The 26,855-nt window shown below is 42.4% G+C and overlaps 1 protein-coding gene across 6 annotated transcripts in view; it reads right to left on the bottom strand.

The window, feature by feature from the left end:
• The window catches only part of LOC149238396 (proline iminopeptidase-like), a 327,298-nt gene that overhangs the window by 173,683 nt on the left and 126,760 nt on the right, over positions 1-26,855 (bottom strand). For all 6 annotated transcript variants that reach the window (XM_089373024.1, XM_089373020.1, XM_089373021.1 and 3 more), the window contains 2 exons: positions 8,575-8,672; positions 8,234-8,335 (listed from right to left, as the gene is read on the bottom strand). In XM_089373024.1, coding sequence (XP_089229150.1) covers positions 8,234-8,335; positions 8,575-8,672 — 200 coding nt within the window. The remainder of the gene's footprint in view (positions 1-8,233; positions 8,336-8,574; positions 8,673-26,855) is intronic.

Here is a 26,855-nt window from a genome sequence, read left to right as displayed (position 1 = left end):
ATTAAAATTCTGCATTTATTTACTCAAAAATTTGACTTATTATTATTTTGTCGAATTGAGGCTTCTGTGATCCATATCAATTTATGAGAGATTCTATGTGATTTACGTTGAAGAATCTCTCATAAATCATTATTATTTTATTATTATTTTTTTAATTTTTTTTATTTAATTTTTTATTTTTATAATTATTTTTTAAATTTTTAAATTTTATTATTATTTTTATCTATTTTTTAATTAATTAAAAAAAATTATTTTTTTTTAATTTTTATTTTTGGATCCTCGAACTTAGCCTTTGGAAAAATTACCTAGGACCTAGGACTTAGGACTTATGAGGGGATTAAAACATTTTCTAACCCTCAAGACACTTTACATCATGACTTTTACAATTTTACATCTCAAGGGGGAAAACCCATTTGCCATAGACCCTCATAGACCACCCAGTTCTGCGACCAAATATAACTTAGCAGATCAACGCACTAGGATTCTCCTAAGATTTTAATGACAAAATCCATTCTGGCTTTGGGGTTAGGCTGAAGGAAAACTCTGCCGATCATGGATCGGTGAGACAAAAAACCTTCCAGAATGTAGATTATCACTAGAAAATTAGGTCCACCTAGGCAATTTACATACATGACTCAGATCTACTAAAATTATTTACAATTCATACATGCAGACTGGGTTTACAACATAATATGATCAAGTCGACGATGACTGTCGAATGGCATGGACATGTCGATTAAGCGCTATCCCTTTTGCGAAAAAAGGGGGTGTACTACTATGGGAAGTTGACACGTAGTGGTCAACAGTGCCAAACTGGCTTACCCACAAATAGACAAATTCTTCAGCACTTCTTCTGAACCCAACGTCAACCCTGCTGACCTATGCGTGGCCTAAAACCCTCTGCGTCTACCTGTTGAGACTCTGTGCAGCCTCTCTGGCCTTCTGCGTCACTCCTGCAGCCTCTGTGTGGATGACGTAGGCCCTGCTAGCTCTGTGTAGTCTCTGCTGCCTCTACGTGGCTCCCTCTGGCCTTGCGTTTGCCTTTTCTGCCTCTGCACTGATCTCCCGTCTCTCTGTTTTATACTTGCTGCCTCCTGATTGCTCACCAGAGTACTGGTTCAATTTCTCAGCTAACCCCGCTCCAGAAATTGAACTGACTAGTCTCCCTCAGTGTATTCTCCAAGTGACCCTCAAGCCTCCTCTTATACTTTTCTTGTTGACAAATCAACAACTGAGATTAAGTCCCTAATCAACGGCTAAGATTAGATCTGGCTTGATCCATGACTTTTGGACCATTCTAACATAGTTTCATATTAATTCACATTAATATTTTATTTTCCCTAAGTTTAGACTTAGGGATCACAATGAAAATATTAATTATTTTAATATCTCCCAAACTGTTTAGAATCTACCCAAACCCTTTCTGGGTATTGGAGATCTTATGTACCTTAGCCTCTCCACCAAGTTTCGTGGCTAGAGCACATCCGATGCTACCCCAAATCAACATGGGGTTCGTCAAGAGTGACGCAGACCCTAATCTCTACTATCTGGTTGTAGAGAATGAGCCTCTAATTCTAGTGTTATATGTGGCTTATCTCTTCTTGACAGGATCATCCAGGCTCATCAAAGACTGCAAGAACCTAGCCACAAAATTCGACATGAAGGATTTGGGAAAGATGCATTATTTTCTGGGGTTGGAAGTTTGGCAGCAAAAGGGTGAGATCTTCCTAGGACAAGGGAATTATGCTACAGAAATCTTGAAAAGATTTAGGATGCAAGACTGTAGACCTATGGCTACTCCAATGATCACCAACTGGAAGAAGATTGATGCATCAGAAGATAAAGATGTTGATCCCACCTTGTACAGGCAGTTTATAGGGTACCTGATGTATCTGGTCAATACCAGTCCAGACATTTGTTACGTTGTCAACACCCTCAGTCAGTTCATGGTAGAATCTAAGAGGGCGCAATGGGCAGCAGCCAAACATGTTCTCAAATATATAAAAGGAATAGTCAAGCATGGACCACTGTGCACCAAAGGCAATGACATCAGCTAAGTGGGTTACCTGACACAGAATGGGCTGGAAGTTCAGTAGATCAGAAAAGTACAACTGGGTATTATTTCAACATTGGATCAGGAATGACCTCTTGGTGCAGTAGGACACAGAAATCTGTGGCTCTGAGCTCAGCTGAAGCAAAATATATGGCAGCTAGCACAGCTTCGTGCAAAACCATATGGCTTAGGAAATTGCTTGTGAATCTATTCAGGAGAAGGATGGAAGTGACTAGGATCATGTGTGATAATCAAAGTTGCATCAAGCTCTCTGAGAATCCAGCATTTCATGATCTGTCGAAGCACATTGATATTAGGTGTCACATTTTTAGAGATTGTGTCCAACGAGGGGCAGTATAGTTGAAATACACTCCTACAGGAGAACAGGTGGCAGACATCCCCACCAAGGATCTAGGAAGAACAAAGTTTGTTCATTTCAGGGAGAAGACGGGGATGGTAAAGAATCCATTTCAATAATGGATAAGTATCAGAAGTTGCAGTGCAGCAGTTAGCAGTGGCAGTGCTATGGGCAGCAGGTTGAGAGGGACAGTACAAGAGTAGCAGTGGCAGTGGAAATGTCATGCGCAGCAATACAGGAAGCATCAGTGCAGGGGATGCGAGGCAGCAAGCCAAGCATGAGCAAATGTACCGATGCAGAAGATCGATGTGATGTTCCTATAGTGAAACATTAATAGAGCACATTCCTCGCTAAGAGGGAGCGTTGAATTTTGCTAGCATCGGATGTGCTCTAGCCTTGAAATTTGGAGGAAAGGCTAAGGCGCATGAGATCTTCAAGAACCAGAAATCATTTTGAGAAATTCCATCCGCATGAGGAGTTATTAAAATAATTAATATTTTTAATGGGTTCCTAATTCTAAACTTAGGAAAATAAAAATATTAATGGGTATTAATAAAGATAAGGATGAGAAGGTTCTAAGAGTCGAGGATCAGGTATATTTTAATCTTAACCATTGATTAGGGACTTAATCTCGGCTGTTGATGCATCAACAAGAAAAGTATAAGAGAAGACTTGAGGGTCATTTGGAGACACACCGGCAGATACTCGATATCTCAAGGAAATTCAATTCTCAAAGCAAAGGAGATCGATTCACAGGGACTTGCAGGGTGGAGGAAGAGGAGGGCTTCAGCAGCAAGAAGTGATCGAGGAGGAGGTGATGCAGGGACAGTGGAAGACAGTCCAGAAAGAGAGACGCGGTCCAAAGGAGAGACGCAGAGCCACTCAGAACCACGTTGGGTCAATCAGAGTGACGCAAGGGTGACGCAGAATCAGATGGTCTCAGAGTAAAAGTCTCGGGTGTTTTCTTTCAGTTTCTCTGTAAAATCATTCCTTGTAAAAGCAATTGCTGGTGAAGATTAATAAAGCCCTCATCTGTTGCACCGGTTTTCCCGCATTGGGTATTTCCGGGGACAATTGTCCAAAAAATATTGTGTCGATGTGATTGATTCTTGTGCATGTATTTTTTTTTTCTCTGGGTAATTGTGTGATAACCACTGTAGAATATATTTTAATTTTTGCTGAAGGAATTTCGTAAATAACTTATTGAGAATAATAAGTAGGTGAAATAAATAAGTTGCTACAGTGATTTTCAGTTTAGAAATTTTCACAGGGTGTAGCTCAGCAGGAGCTTCTAGCCGTTGGGGATGCCGGTAAAGCAGACTAGCATTGGGTTCTCGATGGGACTACCTGTCATTTCCCAAGTATGTCGGTTGACTACAACCTAAATGGTACAGTTAACCTAGCAGTTGAGCATGCACATTTGCTAGGGGAGTCCCGGTCAGCACTAGTGGCCAACCAGTTTAGGAGTTTGTCGGAGGAGGTGGCATTGGCAGGCCACCAGACAGTGCCTTGTATGGAGCTGGGGATTCTTCGCATTTGTGTGGGACACAGAGGAGCAAAACAATGGTGGCATCGCTGCTAACACCTGGGGAGATTCACTTCTGGGGTCCCTTAGGGAGGACTTAAAGGGGAGGTCCCCTCATCGGAGAGCATGGTGATACGACAGTGGAGGTGATGATACAGGTTGGATGCGGGCCGACGCATATGGACACGGCTTTAGGACATCTCATTCAGGGATGGGTAGGAGCATCTAGCATGGAGCAGTGGTCTGCAGATGGGCATGGAGACGCATGGGGGTGTGTTGTAGTATGTTGGATTGCGCTATGGAGTTGGAGTGCCTCACATCACATTGAGTACATGTAGGGAGTGATAGGTACAGTGACATAGGAGGGACACATGCCAGTACAAGATGGCGTAGTCGTAGCCGAGGGTATCCAGCAGGGTACAGGGGTAGGCAACGGTGTACAGTGGCATGTCTAGGAGTATTGGGATGATTGGTGGTATGCAGAGGTGTATAGTGTTGCACAACGAGGTCTTTGAGTGTTGCCTCCAGGGAGACCCTTGGACGGAGACACTGGGCATACCTTTGGGCATAGTTCACCCAGGATCGACGGGAACATAGATGAGTGATACTTGATGGTATCCGCGGGGACTCGCGCACTTGACCCATTTCTACATCCCTCATGGGCACAGTCGATTTTGCTGTCGAATTTTTGCACTCTGGCCATGAGCAGCAGGGGACGAGGAGCTCACCTGAGATATTTGGGTGACACTCAGCACACTAGGGGCAAGACTTTTCAATAGTGGCATTGGGTTGGTGCGTCAGTTGACAACCACAGGTTGGGGGATGAGGTGATCATCTGCAGGGGTGGCATATCATTCATCACCGAGCCTACGTCTAGGGAGCTAGTCATGAGGGAGACATGTGTCACTCTTTTCTCAGGGCATGTCGGGACCAAGCATGAGCAGAGGATATCGGGTACCACTGAAGTAGTTTCCCAGTATGTGTCCAGGCTCTACACCTTATATTAGCACATTATCAAGAGGGCAGATAGCAGACCCAGGGGAGATGGTTGGCAGGGACAGGAGGGATCCACATACCCTGAGTCGATTATGAGTATCGGATACCCATATTTTGGTGGCATTCAAGGGGTAGCTCTTTAGCACACGTGGTTTCCAGCTATCATCGGTACTACACAGTGGTAGTGACACGACAGATTAGCATGCATTAGATTAGCCCACGATATATGGAGCCTATATATTGATCACATGCATGGACTAGAGATAAGGCATGGATGGATTACTGTAGTTGTTAGAGCTATGTTGCAGCAGGTCCAACTAGGGGATGCAAGGATTCCGCTGATTGGTAGATCACTCTATCACGTGATGGTCGGAGTCATGGCAGAGAGTGGTCTAGTTCACTCTGGGATTGGCACATGGGGGTACACAGTGACCTTATCAGAGGGCAAGGCAGGCTTTATTTGTGGCCGCATCAGTACGGAGATAGATCTAGATGGGTACACTTTGGCGTCATGGAGATGTCGTGGCAAGATGTTTCTCGCCTCTATCAATATTCCACCATCGACTTCCAAGAGAGGAGGATATAGTGTACGCACGATGGGTAGTCAACTAGAGCTAGAGTGGTGCAGCGACAACATGGTGGCACCCTTCTATGGCTAGCAAGGGACCCAGACATCACAGTACTAGACAGCTCAACGACCATTAGGGGTCAACTGGCTGCAACAGGGGGAGGTCACTCAGGTCTTCCTTTAGGCCTTAGCGAGTCACCGATGGCGTGGGGGACTTCTGGTATTTATACCGGACATGATAGTGAGTGGAGCGAGGGGAGCTTCAGGTGGGACAGGATGGATTGGGATCCTGGTATTGAGGGATTCCTTCATGTCAAGACAGTGCAGGGACCTAGGATGACTCAGCAGCACGTTTGGGACCCCGGTATCACTGATGGTGATAGGGGTGATCAGCAGATAGAGGAGGCGCTTGTTCAGGCATTGTTGGAGGACAAGCAATTTTGGTGCATTGGAGGAATTTGTCAGATGAGGATGCCACCTAGGAGGGTGAACACATACATGAGAATCCAGTGTTGAAGTTGCTTGGGGACAAGCAACATTTGGGAGGGGAGGACTGTAATGTCCCTTCCGAAATTAAATTGTTCCAAGCTTATTTATTCTACAATTCTGACAATTTTGGAGGCCACAGGACCCATGTGATTTTGGAAAAGACTTAGGAAGGAAACAGGGGTCGAAATGTTTCGTTGGCATAGTGTGGAGGCCACCCACATGAGGAAATACGCACCACCTTAGAGGGAAGTTCGAATGACTAAGGAGGGAAAGTCAAATTGCTAGTTGGAGGGGGCCCACATGGGAAAAGAGGCCCACGAATTATAAATAGAGGAGGCTCAACCTCATTTGGTATCTTTTTGACATATTGAACTCAACCTTAGTTGTTCGAGCTGCTTAGCCGAGTTACCGTGTTGTTTAGCACACGAGTGTCTCTGAGCGGAGATCTCAACCCTTGCTTCGGTGGACTTCGAATACCACCCTAGGAAGGCAATTTGTACTACCTTGGAGGAGAGCCAGTGGAGTTTCATAGTCATATCATTCAGCATTTGTCTCAGCCAGTGCGTGTTTCTGGAGGACGCAGAAGGGGAACACGCAGGTGTTGCTTGTGGGTTCATCCGGGCAGCAACTGCCGGGGGAGTTTGGGCATTGGAGCTACAGTGGAGGATCAACCTTTCGGGAGAGTTTTGGAGCAGGAGGTTGTTGCATTGGAGCAGTTCGATTTACAGTCACCTGGGCCTGCGCAGAGAGCCATCACTGGGCTCACGTGGGAGTTGGAGGAAGGAATTGTAGAGTGGGAGCTGGCCGAGGAGAAGTAGGATATCATTTGGAGGGCCATTTGAAGAGAATGCTGGAGTTGGGAGAGAATAAATTGACAGGATCAGACACAGCAACAGAGTTCGAAATTGGAGGATGGCCAAGCTGTGAAGGGTCAATTTTTGAAGGTTGGAACCAAGGGAAACCCTTTCTGGGTTTTTCTAGGTTTTGGTCAAAGATCGCACTCCTAATTTTATTGAATTTTCTGGGCAGATCTAAAGGGTCAAACAAAGGTCTCAACTCAGCCAGCAGCTAGAGGAACTAAGGGGAATTTGGGCCAAATTTTGAGGTCAACATTTGGCAAATTCCTTCGTCGGTTATTCTGGGTTTCTTGCGTAGAGGCTGGGATTAATTTCCCAGAATTATCTAAGCAACAGGGAAGGCTCTAACAGTAGATCATTTCAGACAGCGATACCTTTCTGGGCAGTAATAGCACAGCTCTTGGGCCGGATTTCCAGCAGATTTGAGGATGGTGTTCCATTGTTCATTTTGGGCTTTAGCTAGCTTGCCTAGAGCAAGCCCAGGTACAAACATTCCAACACCTTGTTGTACACCTCTTCACATTCAATAAAATGAGTATACAGCGCAGTTTGGTTACCAATTTTGTGGTCTGATGATCTGATTTAATTTTATGGTGTTATTTTTATTTTCCACTTTGCATAGCACTATTTTTCCTAGTTTGGAACATTACAAAAATTAAGTAAATACTTTAGTAAAAGAACTCTAAGCCATACTTAGCTAGGTGAGCAACTACTTAATGGTTGATTTAATGATCCTCCTGTCAACTGTAAAATCCATACTCAACTACCTTGTAGGCTATTGGCTTAAAATAATAAATGAAGATGCACTAACAGGCTTGTTAATCTTAATGAAAAAGGGTTGCTGTTGGATAAGGTAGCACCCATTGTTGTGACCGTAAAAATAAGAGAACTATGCAGGATTGACAATGGGCAATACAAATATGCAGTAGCAACTTACAAAACCAGGAAATATTCTCACCTCATGCATACTGACAGGTGTAACTGTTACAGTTAATAAGTAATTGATTGAATTATAACTAGAAAGATGAAAGGGTATGGCCATTCACTAAAAACTCACTTCACTTGCATTTAGATTACTAATAGATCCTCTATCAGGGCATCTTGAGAAAACATTTCATATTTGACAGGGAGAAAGAACAACTTTCTTATACAAGGAAGTCTACCTGACTTGGGACACCACCGTATTTTATAAGAAAATGCAAGCAATTCTAATTGACAACCATTGGTTCATTGTTGTGCATGACGTGTTGAGTACATGAATCCAAGGCCTTATTGTTAATTCACAGATTACAAAGCTTGAACTACTACTATCAGTACATTTTGAGTTTGAAATAAACACAACTACATGTAGTGCATCACATTGTATGGTTCCCTGAAGGACTATTACCAAAGAAAATCCATCATCTTCTCCTCTCTTCAGAGAATCTTCATTGGGAAGAAGATAAGAAGTTGCCATTTCAAGTGCAGTCCAAATTTTTGCAGCTTTATTCTGCAAATGCAATGGGTTGAGTTATATTTCTGAATTTAACCATCCCTTCAGGAATTCATAAAAAATCAGAAGAAATAACCAGAAAAATGACATAGTAAAAAAATAGAGAGGATGATGACATATGTTTATTTCTATTTCTTTTCATCCATTCTCTTGTACAAGATTACACGTGCTTTAACTAAAACAAAATGTTAAAGGGCTATATGTTGTTTTTTGACTGATTGAAAGATGTGACGTACCTGTAGTTCTGCATCAGTGCTATTCAGTCGCTTGTTATATGCTGTGATAAAGTTACCTCTTTCCTCTTCGGGTATGAAATCACGAAATGATTCCCAAGCTAAAAAAGACAATGAAAGAAAATTGTTAGCTACAAATTACTAACAAAGAATCAGAAATAACTCTCTCTGTTGCTTCACATGTTTGTAACTTTGTTGACATTAGTTGTTAACCATTATCAAGAGCATTAAATGGGAAGAAGCATTTGTTCAAATATTCTAACAACAATTTGTACACATTGTTGAAGATTTTAGCTCATACAAGTGTCTTCCACATTAGCTTGGTCTCTACAATGTGCGAGAATGTCCAAAAGTGGTCCCTAGGACATTAACTTTATTTTATAAAGTTGAAGTGACTTTTGTGCATTATTAATAAATAAAATGTTCTAAAATGATTTAAGTTGTGATAGTGAAAGATTATATCACAACCATAGACCCCATTGACAAAGGATTTAATCTGAGCCATTAGATCTTATGTGATATTCCCACTTAGCAATATTGCTAAGGGGAAATTGTTGATTTGGGGTAGCATTGGATGTGCTCTAGCCATGAAAATTGGTGGAGAGGCTAAAGCGCATGAGATCTCCAAGACCCAAAAATCGTTTTAGAAAATTCCATCCGAATGAAGAGTTATTAAAATAATTAATATTTTTAATGAATTCCTAAGTCTAAACTTAGGAAAATAAAAATATTAATGGGTATTAATAAAGATAAGGATCAGAAGCTTCTAAGAGACGAAGATCAAGTCTATTTTTATCTTAGTCGTTGATTAGGGACATAATCTTGGCCGTTGATTCATCAACAGGGAAAGTATAAGAGAAAGATTGAGGGTCAGTTGGAGATATACTGAGGGAAACCAGTCAGTTCGATTTCTGGAGCAGGGCTTGCTGACAAATTTGAACTAGAAGACTGGACTGCAGCAAGAGGTAGCAAGTAAGTAACAGAGAGGCAGGGACAGTGTCGGAGGACCAGCGCAGAGATCAGAGAGGCAGACGTAGAGCCACTCAAGAAGATGCAGAGGCAGCTAGACTGCACATTGACTGGAGGGCCTGTGTGGGTGACGTAGAGAGGCCAAGCGCTGATGTAGTGAGGCAAAGTGCTGACGCAGTGAGGCAGAGTGCTGACGCAGAGGGTCTGGGAGCTACGCACAAGCTAGCTGGACTGACGCTGAGCTGCACCGGTTTTCCCGCACTGGATTTTTCCGGGGACAATTGTCCAAAAATAACTGTGTTGATGTGTTTGATTCTTGTGCATGTATTTGTTTCTGTATAATGGTGTGATATCTGCATTAGAATTTATTTTAATATTTACTGAAGAGATTTCGTAGATAACTCATTGGAAAATAAGTAGGTAAAACTAATCAGTTGTTGCAGTAATAGAATTTTCACGTGGTATTAGAGTAAAGAATCAAAGACAGGAAAGGAAAATCAATTATGCGTCGATATCATGATGCAGAGGCATCTACGTCAGGAGACTCGTGCATATTTTCAGAAAATTGCACAAGAGATAGTAATTTCGATTTCTCTATGCTGGCTTCCAGATTGGAAGAAGAAGTTGCTTGTGTAACAATGTTAAACTATGGTATGTTCTATGCTTAGAGCAATTTACTTATTTTTCTTCTTATTAGCCACAGATTAGCAATCATATACATTAAGTAAAGTGCAGATAGAACATTAAATGATCAACAGAAAACAAGCCAAGACAAGAGACACAATATGTGGCGGCTAGCCAAGGACAAACCCCAATGCGGGGAAACCCTTTGATCAAATCTTCTTTTATCTTCAATAGTTCAGCAGAGAGAGATAGTACACAATCTAAATTCTGTAATTTTATATCAGCAATAGCAAACCCTAGATCAGCAAAGTCAAACTAGTTGAAACTGACCTCTAAAATACTTGGTCAATTTCCGGTCAACTTTTCCTCGAATAGCCTGAAGAAACAACCCTTGAACAGCCCCAAATTTCAGTCAATTTGTAGATTTCTGAAGTCAACTTGCAACCCTAAACTAGGGCAGTCAACACCAGTGAAACCAGAGGTCAGATCACCTTGATTTTCATGCCAAAAATTGCGGCTTGCCTAGGAGGGGCAACCACACCCAATCCGCACTTCTAGAAGGTCAACGCTTGATCAATGTTAGTCAAAGAGATGACCTGCTGCCCTAGCATCCTTCTTTCTGTGTCTTCCTTGCCCTAAGACGTCTTCCTTTCAGCAACACGTGTGAGAAAGAGGCTCCTTTTATGCGTAGGAGAGAGAGAGGGAAGATGAGTGAATTGAATTGTCCAAATGAGGAGAATGCTCCTTGTATTTATATGCAAACGTTGAGGTTGAATAGACATGACTATTGGGCTTCTGAGCCTACATAAGTTTGCTGGCCGACCTTGACAATTTGTCCATAATCAAAATAAATTCATATCTCCATAAATACTTATCAGAATCAGATGATCTTTAGATCAATCCTACACCTCTCAATGAGAGGAATCTAGGAAAAATATCAGAAGCCATAAATAAGGTGATCCACATGGAGTTTGGCCCTAGTTGCCAATTTTAACACTCCCTCTCAACTAGGGAGAACTTCATCTGCAATCTGTCAGACCATCGCTGCTATCCATCCATCAAATGCACTGTCTTGTACAGCTTGACCCCACTCTGCTCTGCTCTGCTCGAACTATGAAGAAGAAGAAATGGTCGAGGATGTATCATACCATCCTCCACTGACACGAAGTCAGTCTTAGACTGTGAACCACTGTCACTGATCCCAGATCAGTATCATTGATTCCAGATCAATGAAGGTCATCCTAGCATAAGGAGTACGGTAGATACAGCGATGCATCCATCGATAATACTACTATGGTCCCTATCCTCATTTCCCTGTTCATTGATCAGATGAGAAGTACTTCCCATGAGTCCCAGACTGCATGGGTAGGATGCCTCGACAGGAGAACTAATCATCCTGTCCACAGGAGAACGAATCATCCTATCCAGTGGATGCCACGGAGAACTAATCATCCTAGCCTACAGGAGAACTAATCATCCTGCTCCACAGTCGCAACAGAGAACGAATCATCCTGGCCCACAGAAGAACTAATCATCCTGTTCCACAGTCACCATAGAGAACAAATCATCCTGGCCCACAAGAGAACTAGTCATCCTGTTCCACAGTCGCCACAGGGTGTCATACGGGAAGGTTGAACCTTTACCCTGTACATAGTGCACCACCAGGGGATGATGAGTCACCCTGTGGTCACATGTCGCTCCAAGAAGTACCTCGCACCCCCTGGAGCTCCCAGAGCTCAATACATCATACTCGACCCTCATAAGAGGGTCTCTGAATGACACCAAGTCGTTCTTGGAAAGTCAGGAATTTGACCTTTCCTAGGGGCTTTGTCAAAATGTCAGCGACCTGTTCATCTATACCAATATGTTGGAGCCTTATTGCTCCTCGCTGCACCATATCTCGAATATAATGGTACCTGATATCGATATGCTTGGAGCGATCATGAAATACGGGATTCTATGATAAACGAATCCCTCTGGTTGTCACACAGAATCACGGTGGTATCCAATGTAAATCCAAACAGCTCACTGAAAAGCTTTCGCAACCAGACTGCCTCACAGGAGGCCATGCTAGCAGCAATGTACTCTGCCTTGGCGGTGCTCAAAGCCACCGACTTCTGCTTCCTGCTCATCCAGGATATCGAGGCAGATCCCAAAGAGAAACAGCACCCGGAAGTGCTCTTTCGGTCCACCACATTGCCTGCCCAATCAGCGTCAATATACCCAAGTAGTCTCACATCTCCGGCAATGTATCTCAACCCATGAGTGATTGTGCCACGAAGATATCTCAACAGATTCTTGGCACCAATCCAATGTGAGTGGTGAGGCTCAACCATATGTTGACTCAATGTGTTCACTGCAAAGCATATATCCGGACAGGAGTTCACCAAGAACATTACTGCTCCGACGAGTTGACGATACTCGGTAGCATTTCGTAAAACAGGTCCGGTAGCACTACCGCTTAACTTCTTGAAGTCAAGCTCCATCGGGGTAGTTACGGGTTTGCAGTCCACCATGCCGAAACTCTCCAATATCTTCACCACATATTTTCCTTGAGATAGGAAAATCTCCCTTGGTTTCCGCCAGACTTCCAGTCCTAGGAAATAGTGCATAAGTCCTAGGTCTTTCATCTCGAACTCAGAAGCCAGCTCCCTCTTACATTCGTGAATGAGAGAGTCTGCACCTGTTAGAAAGAGGTCATCAACATATAGCACCAGTATGAGAGGCTTGTCATCTATAACCTTAAAGGTTAGGGTCGGCTTCACTCCTAGTGAATCCCAGCGTCATCAAGTAGCTATCAATCCTCTCATACCATGCTCGGGATGCGCTTTAGCCCATAGAGGGCCTTCTTCAACTTGCACACATGAGATTCTCGATCATAAATCTCAAATCCTTCGGGTTGCTCCACATAGACCTCCTCTTTAATCGAACCATGTAAGAACGCAGTCTTGACATCCATCTGATGTAGGTTCCATCCTTGCGAAGCAATAAGGGCTATGATCGAGTGGATGGTGGTATATCGGGCAACAGGTGCAAATATCTCATCATAGTCTATACCTTCCTTCTGGGAGAAACCACGAGTGACAAAACGAGCCTTATACCTTTCCGCACTTCCATCAACTACATGCTTTATCTTGTAAAGCCATTTTGAAGTGACAACTGCTTTGTTCTGGGGTTTGGGGACCACATCCCAAACATCGTTTTTCATAATGGACTCATATTCCTCGGTCATAGCATCCTTCCACACTTGATGCTTGACGGCATCTGTGAATGATGAAGGCTCATTTTGGATGATCATGCTCATGATGGTCAGGTATCCCTGATACCTGTTCGGCTTCTTACTTTCACGGAAGGTTCCTCAGGGTGCAATGTGTCCTTCAGCATCATCAAGTGTCCCCTAAGCCATGAAGGCCTCTTCCTAGAAGAGGAAGGCTCTTGCAGAGGAGGATCAATAAGATCCATAGGTTCTTCCACATCGGGCATTGTCTCATCTTCTTTTTCCTTCGGTTCCCCGGTGTCAGCATCTTTAGATCCCCTTAAAGTAAGAAGATTGTCTACCTTGCTAAGAGCCATATCTTCGTCAAAGGTGACATCATGACTAATCTCGACTTCCCTTTGACCAGCTACATAGATTCTATAGCCCTTAGTATTTTTGCTATAGCCCATGAAGATTCCTTTCTTTCCAGATGCACCCAGTTTATTCCTTTTTTCTTTAGGCACATGAAAATATACAGGCTTCCAAAAATTCTAAAATGAGATACGTCAGGTTTCTTACCGGTGAACATTTCTTCGGGAGTCTTGGAACCCAATGCTTGATGAGGGCATCAGTTTTGTACATATACGGCGGTATTTGCAGCGTCGGCCCATAGAAACTTCGGAAGTCTTTGATCATGGAGCATAGCATGGACAGCTTCCACAATTGTACGATTCTTCCTTTCCGCCACACCATTCTGTTCAGGAGTATATGGCGTAGTAGTCTCCCTCTTAATGCCAGCCTCTTTGCAAAAGTCCTGAAACTCATTGGATTCATATTCAGTCCCATTATTAGTCCTTAAGATCTTGATCTTCTTTTCGGTTTGATTCTCGATCAAGGCTTTAAAATGCCAAAACCAGGAAAGCACTTCATCCTTCTTTTTCAAGAAGTATATCCAAGTCTTGCGAGAATAATCATATGTAAAAGTGAGGTAATATAAATATCCTCCCAAGGAGTTCACAGGCATCATACCGGATATGTTTGAGTGAACCAACTGCAATATATCAGAGGTCTTGCTTTGGCTTGAGCGGAATGGTCCCCTTTTGAGCTTCCCTTTAGCGCATCCTCGACATACACCTTCTTGCTCTAATCTGAACTCGGGCATCCCAGTCACCATTTTTCTTACATTGGGTAGAGCTTTATAATGAAGGTGAGCAAACCTCTGATGCATAGTTCAGACTGAAGAGATGTATCACAAGACATGACACCCAACGGACTTCCACCGACTTGATATAATGAATCAACTCGAAACCCAAGAGTAAAAGCATCTTTAAAGTTCTTTTTCCATACACGTACCTTGCCATCGCTGAAGGCCACCTTGTAGCCTTTGTCTTCCATTGCTGAAATGGACACCAAGTTCTTTTTGAGATCAGGTACATATAATACATCTTGTAAGTGGATGGCATTACCCTGATTCAATTGAAGAGTGACATTTCCTACGCCTTTCACAAGATATTTTTAATTATCTCCAAGAACAATTTCCAGGTTGGTTTCCTTCTCTATCAGATTATAGAGAACTTCTTTGTAACCAGTGAAGTGCCTGGAGGCACCACTATCAATAAGCCAATTTCCTAGTGAGTCCGGGGGAGCAGTAGTAGATATAACTACTGGTAGATAATATTCATCTTGCTTATTGTTAACAGTGTTAGATTCATACCTGAAATTTCTTGCCTTCTTGAATGGTTTTCCTCTTCCTTGATTTCTGGCACTTCTTTTACTTCTGCCATTTGACCTGCAATTCCTTTGATTGCCTTGAGAGGGATTTTGATCATCGTCCCGGCATGAGTTCCTTTTATCAAGGCACTCCCTTGCATAGTGACCCATTTTATTGCAATTGTAACATCGTCCATTTCTTCCACCCTTTGGTCTAGCCTTTCCTTTGAATTTAGCCCCGGAATTGTTTCTTCTTTTAGTATGAGAAGAAAAGGCAGAGGGATGACCTTTAAGTATGGGCATTTCTTGCTCTTCCATCCTCGTTTCTTCTTGAATGCATCTGGCCATTAATTCCTCAAATCCAGGAATTACGTTATTGTTGAGAAGAGTAGTCCTGAATATATACCATTCAGATGGCAGTCCTCCAAGAGTTGTGAGTGTCATTTCCCTGTCAGGAATTACTTCCCCAATAGATAGGAGATCGTTCTTGATCTCGGTGATCCTTAAGAAATATGCTTGCATACTCTCATCTTTGCCCTTCTTAATTTCCTTCAGCTTATTTCTAAGAAACAAGACTTGATTTGCATCATTAACTTTAAATAAACTCACCAATCTATCGTAGATTTCCTTGGAGGTGTTCAGCTCGGAAACATAGGCCACCAAGCGCTTGTCGATAGAGTCCGGATGATCTTCCTTGCTTTAACTTCTCCCTTTGTCCATTTGTTCCTAGTAGCAGCGGATGCATTTGATGGAGGCTCAACAATCCCGCCTCTCACATGGTCCAACACTTCTTGCTCTTCTAATGTTAGATCAAGAGACATCTTCCATCCGTGATAGTCAAACTTCTCACGGAGTTTGTCTTCAGCAGGGAAGTGTGTTGAGGACCCCATGATTTCTTTCTAAGATAGCCTTGCCAACCTTCTCTTCTATGATTGCTCTTGCTCTTGCTCTTGCTTGGGCTTTGTCTTCACCTCAGCTCTGATACCATGTTAAATTATGGTATGTTCTATGCTTAGAGCAGTTTACTTATTTTTCTTCTTATTAGCCACAAATTAGCAATCACATATACATTGAGTAAAGTGCAGATAAAACATTAAATGATCAACAGAAAACAAGCCAAGACAAGAGACACAAGATGTGGCGGCTAGCCATGGACAAATCCCAATGCGGGGAAACTCTTTGATCAAATCTTCTTTTATCTTCAATATTTCAGCAAAGAGAAATAGTACAAAATCTAAATTCTGTAATTTTATATCAACAGTAGCAAACCCTAGATCAGCAAAGTCAAACTTGGTCAAACTAGCTGAAATTGACCTCTAAAATACTTGGTCAATTTCCGGTCAACTTGTCCTCGAACAGCCTGAAGAAACAGCCCTTGAACAGCCCCAAAAGTTCAGTCAATTTGCAGATTTCTGAAGTCAACTTGCAGCCCTAAACTAGGGCAGTCAACACCGGTCAAACCAGAGGTCAGATCACCTCGATTTTCGTGCCAAAAATTGCAGCCTGCCTAAGAGAGGCAACCACACCCAATCCGCACTTCTGAAAGGTCAACACTTGGTCAACGTTGGTCAAAGAGATGACTTGCTGCCCTAGCGTCGTTTTTGCATCTTCCTTGTCTTAGGACGTCTTCCTTTCAGCACGTGTGAGAGAGAGAGAGGCTCCTTTTATGCATAGGAGAGAGAGAGAGAGAAGATGAGTGAATTGAATTGTCCAAACGAGGAGAATGCTCCTTGTATTTATATGCAAACGTTGAGGTTGAATAGACATGACTGTTGGGCTTCTGAGACTACATAAGTTTGTTGGCCGACCTTGACAATTTGTCCATAATCAAAATAAATTCATATCTCCATAAATATTTATCGGAATCGAATGATCTTTAGATCAATTCTACACCTCTCAATGAGAGGAATCTAGGAAAAATATCAGAAGCCATAAATAAGGTGATCCACATGGAGTTTGGCCCTAGTTGCCAATTTTAACAAACAAGCTCTGCATCATTAGAGGTATGGTATATAGACAGTGGAGCCTCCTGGCATATGACAGGAATCCAGGAATGTTTCTCAGATTATCAAGAGGAAAGGGTGAATTTTTAGATCACCACGGGGAATAAGGCAAAGTGTACTCCAGTAGGGAAGAGTAACATAGTTTTTCAAACAGAAACGGGAGAGCAGTTCCAAGCTACCAATTTGTTGCATGTGCCAGGACTGGGGATGAACTTACTTTCCGTATCACAACTTCAAAGCAAGGGCTATGACGTTTTCTTCATTAAGGAGAAAGTATACATCAAACACCCGAGTTGGAAAAAGAAGGTGCAGATCGGAATCAGAAGTAACAGGTTGTACAAGTTACAAGAAGAATCACCAATGGCACTGATAGGCAGTGGAGACAAGGATTTGAATGAACTATGGCACAGAAGAATGGGACATTTGCACCATGGGGCTCTGAGAATTCTCAGAAAAACTGTAACAGGAATTCCAGATCTTAGTACACAACAAGATGATGTATCCAAAGGATGTGCTCAGGGCAAGTATGCCAAAGTAGCACTTCCTAGAAGTAAAAACAAGCCAAGCGTGTACTAGGATTGATACACTTAGATATCTGCGGACCAATGTCCACTAAAGCTCTTAGTGATGTTGAATACTTCGTCACCTTCATTGATGACCACTCCAGGAAAACTTGGATTTATTTTTTGAAAACCAAGGACGAGGTGTTATGTCGATTCAAAGAGTTCAAGGCTCTTGTGGAGAATCTGACAGGGAAGAAAATAAAATTTTTGCGCTCAAACGATGGTGGAGAATATGTCGATAAGGACTTCACCGATTTTTGCGTCAGGGAGGACATCAGAAGAGAGTGGACAACTCCTTACAATTCGGAGCAGAATGGAGTAGCAGAAAGAAAGAACAGGACTATCGTGGAAGCAGCTAGAGCGATGATGTATGATCAAGATATGCCAAAATTCTTGTGGGCAGAAGCATGCAGCACAACAGTGTATGTCCAGAATAGAACTCCTCATAGGGCATTGGGCAATATTACTCCAGAGAAAGTTTTCACCAGGAAGACACTTGAAGTCAACCATTTCAGGAAATTTGGGAGTTTAGCACATTGTCGTATACCCAAGGAGAAGAGGAAGAAGTTATATCAAACTGCAGAGAAAGGATATCTAGTGGGATATAGCGAGAACGCTAAGGAATATAAAATCTATCTTCCAGGGAGCAAGAAGGTAGTAGTTCGACGAGATATGAAGTTCATGAAAATCTCGAGAAATGCCTTTCGAAGAGCAGTCAAAAGATGAGTCGTTGGTCAAACCACTTCAACCAGCGGAAGCCAAGAATTCTCCTTTAGAATAGGAAGAGAAGGAGCTAACAGATGCACCTACTACTAGAGGAAGAACGATTCGGGAACTCTGACAGATTCTGCGAGATGCAGAAGATTTCATTGGAGCACAGAGAAACAATAAAAGGGAGCAAAGATAGCCAGATATATATCAGGCCTTAGTAGATCGGGATGGGGAGCCTTCCAGTTTTCAGGAAGCCACTCAACATCAAGTTTGGATGGATGCGATGGTGGAGGAGTACAGCTCTATAATGGTGAACGATGTCTGGGAAGTAGTGCCTAGGCCTCAGGACAGATCAGTGGTACGTTCGAGATGGATCTAAAATATTAAATACGCTGCAAACGGCAGTGTGGAAAAATACAAAGCCAGTTTCGTGGCTAAGGGGTATGCTTAGAAGGAAGGAATAGACTATGAAGAGATCTTTGCCCCAGTAGCCAAGTATACATCTATTAGAACCATGATATCTCTTGCAGCACAGATGGGATGGGAGATTCATCAGATGGATGTCAAAACAACACTCTTGAACAGGGTGATAGAAGAGGAAGTATACATTGAACAGCCAGAAGGCTTTGAGACACGTGAGAAGAAATCTCATGTACGCAAATTGAAGAAAGCCTTATATGGGCTCAAACAGGCACCTAGAGCATGGTATGGTCAAATTGATGGCTACTTGCAGAAGATGGGGTTTGTTAAAAGTGATGCAGATCCCAATCTCTACTATCTGGTTGTAGAGAATGAGCCTCTAGTACTAGTATTATATGTGGATGATCTCTTCCTGACAGGATCATCCAAGCTCATCGAGGACTGCAAGAAGAATCTAGCCACAGAGTTTGACATGAAGGATTTGCGACAGATGCATTATTTCCTGGGGTTGGAAGTTTGGCAGCAAAAGGGTAAAATCTTCCTTGGACAAGGAAGATAAGCTACGGAGATCCTGAAGAGATCCAGGATGCAAGACTGTAGGCCAATGGCTACTCCAATGATCATCAACTAGAAGAAAATTGATGCATCAGAAGACAAAGATGTTGATCCCACCTTATACAAGCAGCTCATAGGGTCCTTGATGTATCTGGTCAATACCAGACCAGACATTTGTTACTCTGTCAATACCCTCGATCAGTTCATGGTGGAACCAAAGAGGGCTCATTGGGCAGCAGCCAAACATGTTCTTAGATATATATAGGGAACAGTCGATTATGGACTCTTGTACACCAGAAGTAAGGATATTAGATTGAGTGGATTTACTAATGTAGATTGGGCTAGAAGTTCAGTGGATCAGAAAAGTACCTCTGGGTATTGTTTCAACATTGGATCGGGGATGACCTCCTAGTGCAGTAGGAAACAGAAATCCGTAGCTCTGAGCTCAGCTGAAGCAGAATATATGGCTGCTAACACAGCTTCGTGCGAAGCCATATGGCTTAGAAAATTGCTTGTGAACCTATTCAGAAGAAGGATGGAAGCGACCAGGATCATGTGTGATAATCAGAGTTGCATCAAGCTCTCTGAGAATCCAGTATTTCATGATCGGTCAAAGCACATTGACATTCGGTGTCACTTTGTCAGAGACTGTGTCTAACGAGGCGTTGTACAGTTGAGCTATAGTCCTACAGGAGAACAAGTGGCAGACATCCTTACCAAGGCCCTTGGAAGAACAAAGTTTGCTTATTCAGGGAGAAGATGGGGATGATAAAGAATCTGTTTCAGTAGCAGAAATGGGTATGGTGTTTCAGTGCAGATGCAGTGTTGGGAGGAAAGACCAGCAGCAGCACGGACGCAGAGGGAGTTGCAGTGCAGATGCAGTGTTGGGAGGAAGGACCAGCAGCAGAACGAATGCAGAGGGAGCTGTAGTACAGATGTAGCAGTGGCAGTGGTGGAAGCCATGGGAAGCAGTGCAGGAAGCAGCAGTGCAAAGGATGTTGGACAGCAAGCCAAGCATCAGCGAAGGCACCAGTGCCGGATGATCAGAGTAATGTTCAGTTGTGGAGCATTACTAGAGCACATTCCTCGCTAAGAGGGAGTGTTGATTTGGGGTAGCATCGGATGTGTTCTAGCCATGAAAATTGGTGGAGAGGCTAAAGCACATGAGATCTCCATGACCCAGAAATCATTTTGGAAAATTCCATCCGGATGAAGAGTTATTAAAATAATTATATTTTTAATGAGTTCCTAAGTCTAAACTTAGGAAAATAAAAACATTAATGGGTATCAATAAAGATAAGGATGAAAAGCTTCTAAGAGACGAAGACCAAGTCTATTTTAATCTTAGTCGTTGATTAGGGACTTAATCTCGGTCGTTGATTCATCAACAAGAAAAGTATAAGAGAAGGCTTGAGGGTCAGTTGGAGATATACTGAGGGGGACCAGTTAGTTCGATTTCTGGAGTAGGGTTTGCTGAGAAATTCAAACTAAAAGACTGGACTACAGCAAGAGGTAGCGAGTACGTAACAGAGAGGCAGGGACAGTGCCAAAGGACCAACGCAGAGATCAAAGAGGCAAATGTAGAGCCACCCAGGAAGACACAGAGGCAGCTGGAGTGCGCAGTGACTGGAGAGCCTGCGTGGGTGACGCAAAGAGGCCAAGTGCTGACGCAGTGAGGCAGAGTGCTGATGTAAAGGGTTTGGGAGCTGCGTAGAGGCTAGCTGGATTAACGTTGAGCCTAAGGGAAGTCCCAGAGGATTTATCTTTGTTGGGTGAACCAGTTTGGCACCCTAGTTATACTCAAGAAAAGTTGATTAATAAAATCCTCCTCTGTTGCACCAGTTTTCCCGCATTAAGTTTTTCCAGGGACAATTGTCCAAAAATAATTGTGTTGATGTGTTTGATTCTTGTGCATGTATTTTTTTCTGTATAATGGTGTGATATCTGCAGCAAAATTTATTTTAATATTTACTAAAGAGATTTCGTAAATAACTTATTGGAAAATAAGTAGGTAAAATAAATCAGTTGCTGCAGTGATAGAATTTTCACAGAAATATCAATTTTTCCAATTTTATCTTATTTTGCATTTACACTTAGGAAAAGTGGGTTATGGGGCTCCACTTGAGTTTTGGAGCTAAGGAAAGGCCCAACTTAGGAGAAAATGAAGAAAATCGAAATGTTGGTGGAAGGTGGGGACCACTCATGGAGAAATACGGCCCCCCTTGGAAATACGCACTCCTTGGAGGGAAAACAATAGGGAGTTTGATGGTTGGGCTCCACATGGGCAATTGAGAGGCACAATGACAAAAGAGGAGGAGGAACTCATTTTGGGCATTCTTGATCATTTGAGCATTCACCTCAACTAGCACGCTTGCGCTAGAAGCCAAGACTGCATGTGTTGTTGAGCACAAGAGATTTTCAGGTGAGAATCTCGCCCCTTGCTTCGGTGGACTTTGAGTGCCAGCCCTAGGAGGGAATTCCCATCATTTTTAGATTGCTCTGGGGCCATTGTAGTGGGAGTGTGGAGGAATTTCAGCAGTCACTGCGCAAGGCTTGCGCAGTGATTTTTCGTGCCACATGTGGGACTCAAGGGGAGAAGGAATTTTAGGCTGAGATTTGTGAGGGAGTTTGGGAGGGAATTTTGTTGAAGATTTCAGCCATTTTGGGGACACTCAGTAGCAGAATTTATAGGTGGGTCGAAATACCCAGCAGCTAGAGGAGCTAGGGGAAATTGGGCCGAAATTCCGAGGTCAACATTTGGCCAATTCCTTCGTGGGTTTTTGTGGGTTATTGGAGGAGAGCCCAGGGTTAATTTCCCGGAATTTTTTGAACACCTACGGAGGCCATAGCAACCATTTCTTGCAACCAACAGTTTAGTTGGGGAGATCAACGCAGAGCCATAGAGAGATCAGCCAGCAACATTTGGGGACTTGCCTTCATCACTTGGGCTTTGCCAGCTTGCCTTGAGCAAACCCAGGTGCACACTTTCCAAACACCAGATTGCAACCCCATTATTTTATAATAAAATGGCTCAGAACAGCATAGTTTTTGGCTCAATATATGGTGTCTGATTTGTGTGTAAATTTCATGTGTTTTTGCTATGTTTGGTTTGTTTATCATTGTATATTTCCATTAGGAATATTACATCTTAGGGTTAGGTAAAATTCGTTATGATGAGACGTAAAAGGAGTTTCTATGGAAAGATACAAAATTATTCAATTCATTTTTTGAACAAGCGAGAGAGAAGATGAGTTGAAGAAAGAGGAGAGGAGCACCAAGGAGCATGCAAACCAAGGAGAACGCACAGCATTTATTCCAGTCATTTCACAGATTTTGAGGAAGAGAAATCAAGGGTCCTTGCACAGATTTCAAGGCAGTATTTCTGCACAGAAATCAAGGAAGTTTGGCACGTATTTTGAGGCAGTATTTCTGCACAGAAATCAAGTTTGGCACAGATTTTGAGGCAGTATTTCAGCATAGAAATAGAAGGTTTTGGCATAGACTTTGAGGCAGTATTTTCTGCACAGAAATCAAGGGTTTTGACACAGATTTTGAGGCAGTCTCTTCTGCACAGAAATCAAGTCTTGGCACAGTTTTCAAGGTGGTGAAGTGGCTCAGAATTCGAGATAAGTACAGTCAATTGTTGCTGGAAAAGAAATTTGCTGTAAACTCATTTTATTTTTCTATGCACTCATAATAAAAATCCTCTCTACTAGTTTTCCCTGGGGTTTTTCCAGGGGCATTGTGTGATAATTTCTGTCATTTAATGTGCTTCTTTTCTCTGGTCTCCTTTGGTTGAGGCGTATCAATAACCTTTGTGGAATGAACAACTATAACCTCATCTTGATATGTGCTTTCTTGAGTAAGCTTTAATGAATCTATAGGTAAATGGGATAGTCGTGCTTCCCTGTATTGAGTGAATTGAGTCATTTCCTGTGGAGTTAACTACTTTGTTGCTTGTCTGGTAACCATTGAATAGGTGGAAGCTTTTTCAAATAAGCCATCAAACTTGTCTGGTTCATGAAAGAACTGTTTAATGCTTGATTGTGTAGTAACCTTCTTGACAGTTTGATGGGGATCACCTTGTCGGTGGATAGTAGGAAAATTGAATTCTAAGATAGAATTAATCTCAATGGTTGCATGTTTGAAATTCTCCAAAGTATATATACCACAGTGAAGAGGGAAAACAGACCATACTTTCTTATTGGACTCTTTTAGGACTTTCGAAATGCCATTACCTACGATCTGGTATGCTATCTCTTGTGCCAGAGGTTTGTCAGGGACATACAGAGGGAAGACATGGGGATTAGCAAGACTACCAAAAACTCGGACTTAGGTAAATAACTCCTCTCCTAAGTAACCTCACACAGGGATTCGAGATTCGTAGGATACGGGGATTCGAGTGTCAGATTCGGACACATTGACCCCCCAGAACAGGGCACGTAGGATTCATTATATATTATTTTATTAAATATATATATATTAAAAATTAGATATTTTTTACACAAATTCTCATTAATGATACAAATTCATTGATTTCAAACATAGATCTTCATCTAGATATAAGTTTCACTATTTACGAAGTTAGTAACATTATAGCATGCATAATACATACAAAATTCAAATACATGTCACATAAATCATAAATGATAAATCAATGAATCATAAATTCTAAATTCATAAATGATAAATCATAATACATATTCAATTCATCAATGATCCAATAGGAGAAAGACAAGATAGTAAGATAAAGACACTGACAGCTGTAGTTTTCTCATTAAGTCATCAAATCAAAATGTGTTACATAGGTAGTGCAATGCCAATGGCAAATAGAAATAGAAAATACAAAACAACTACAGGTATACAAGCCTCAAGGCAGTAGGTAGCCCATGACTCATGAGTCATCAATCCTCATAGTCATCATCAGAATCAGCATCACTGTCCTCATCATCATGGTCACCACTCCTCTCCTCTGCACCCTCCTCCTCCCCTATATCCATAGTCGCCTCTGCATCTGCTGGTGTGGAGGATGACCCCTCTACAATATCACCGTCATCAAATCTAACAGGCTCTAGCACTGGATCATTGAGATCCATGTTGGCCAATGCCAACTCAACACTGTTGTCCAAACCCATATCATCAGGAAAGACATCCCACATCTTTGTCTTTCCCTTCAACCACTCTTTCCTATGCCTGTAAATAAGACAAAAGTTGGTGTGCACATACACCATTGTCTCTGCCCTAGACTGCTCAAGCCTGCTCTTCTTCACACTATACAAATTCCCATATGTGCTCCAATTCTTCTCGCAACAAGAGGATGAAGTCACCTGAGAGAGGAGCCTCATGGCTAACTGCTGAAGAGGAGGGCTTGTTGCCCCATGATTTGCCCACCAAGAATAGGGCTTCTTAGCCCCCCTGTCTCTAATCACACCACATCCTGCAAATCGACCAGTGCCAGTGGAAAACTCTGCAAAGGCATCCTCCACCTCATCAAGCAATGATCTATCCTGAAAAACCCGCCTGAATGCATCTTTCCTCCTCTGTGAGATTTCACCATCCATGTGTAGAGGGAATCTGCAGGAAGGCCCACCATTCAGCCACTGATGGATGTAGTATTTTGCCTTCAATGTGAGCCAAACAATGTAAAGGTGTGCAATTTTTGTCCCATCTACTAATAAGAATATCCTGTATAGTACCACATAAGGCCTCTGGTGATGTCTCATACTCGGGGCACTCACTCTGTAGAATAATGCTCCTCACATACTCAATCATGTAATCCCATCCCTCATAAACCTCTCCTAGGATGGGTTTGTCTGTGTTTGCAAATCGAAGCAAAGAAATGATAAGGTCCATGATCTGAATAATTAGATCTACCCTCTCCCACCAAGCATCATCTAGCACTGTGTCCTTCACTCTTTTAGAGGCTAGTTGATCTGTCTTTCTCCAAAAAGACCAAAACTCATAAATAACCATGGCCCCAAGAGCGGTCTTGACCTCCCTTAACCTCTTCAACATGATGAATGAAGAGGCAAACCGTGTATCAGCAATCTTCAACAATGATAGTTTGTTGTACTCCTTGTAGATAGTGAGGGCATTTGTATGATTTTGCACAAAGTTACGGATATGTCGTGCATCCTCGATAATGTTACCAATCCAAAGCACATCAGAAGCAATGGATTTCAGTTCTAAGTTCAATGAATGGACAATGCAAGGTGTCCAAAACATTTGTGGATATTTAGCTTCCACAATCATGCCAGCAGCGTTGCAAACAGGTGCATTATCTATAATGATTTGCACAGAAGAATCAACACCTACATCTTCAATAACTTTAATAAACAACTCACCCATAAATTGTGCATCCTTGTATTCTCCAAGTGTATCCACTGCTTTCAAGAAAACTGGACCATTCAAAGAAGACGCGATGAAGTTGATGAGTGGGTGTCATGCTGGATCTGTCCATCCATCAGAAACAATGCTAACCCCAGATGTTGGCCATGATGCTTTAATAGGCTCAAGCATTTTTTGCACCTTTTTTTTGCCTTCGTCAACAACGTGGTTCTAAGCTTCTCTAAACCAGGAGGCACATACCATGATGGAGACCCGTGAGTTAGAGCTCGACACATCTCAATAAATAGAGGTGAGCATGCAACATTAAAGGATATGAAGTTTTGATAGAAAAAGAAGGCAATGGTGAGATCAAGCTCTTCCCATTTCTCTCTTTAAAAAATCTTGTCCATTGGACGAAGTGAAATTGCCTTTATGTTTGCTGCTTGTCCCCCAATAGAACTCTCAAATGGAAATTTGGTGGTGCCTTTCCTCAAAAATGGAAGGGGGTCATCATTCTTGGTTTTTCTTGATTTTGCAGCCACATTTGCCATACCAGCAGTGAACTCTTTTTCCATTTCTTTCTTCTTTTGTAAAGGAACTTGTGCACAAGCTCCAACTCCACAACCTGATAAAGCCAACAAATGGCCTTTCACACGAAAATATGTGCTTGTGAAAGTATTGTGGCAAAAGTTGCATCTCCAATGCACATTGCCTCCTCCCTTCCCCTTATTGCTTGGTCCATCCTCTCTTGTGACATATTTCCACAAGGGATATTTCTCAATGTTACCTTTAGGAGGAAGTCTTCCCTCAACATTACTTGCAGCAGACTCTGATGATATTGGGGGAGGAGGGGCATCTCCAATGGGGGCATTCTTCCCCTTCTTTTACCCCCTATCTGCAGCCCTTGATTGAGCCATGAATACTATAAAAATAAAAAATAAACAAAACATGCACAAATTCGTAAAAGAAATGCATCTACAAACTGCTGTAATACAAATGCGAAAAAATAGAGATGAAATGCACTTACCTGGTGCTTGAATCTCCTTGAAAGCACTCCAAACCCTTGGCTCCTTACTCCAAACTTCTAACAGCAAACCCACAGCTCACTATTTGCAAAAGGAATGAGAGAAAATGGTAAAGAAAAATAGGAATGCACCCTTTTTAATGGCCTGCGGGTTCCTTTTCGCCAAATTTGAATCCAGTTTT

Source organism: Pinus tabuliformis, chromosome 8 (genome assembly GCF_031772625.1).
Source record: "Pinus tabuliformis cultivar Carrire ecotype Pingquan chromosome 8, CPIR1, whole genome shotgun sequence".
Lineage (NCBI taxonomy): Eukaryota > Viridiplantae > Streptophyta > Pinopsida > Pinales > Pinaceae > Pinus > Pinus tabuliformis.
This window is presented reverse-complemented; position numbering and strand designations above follow the sequence as displayed.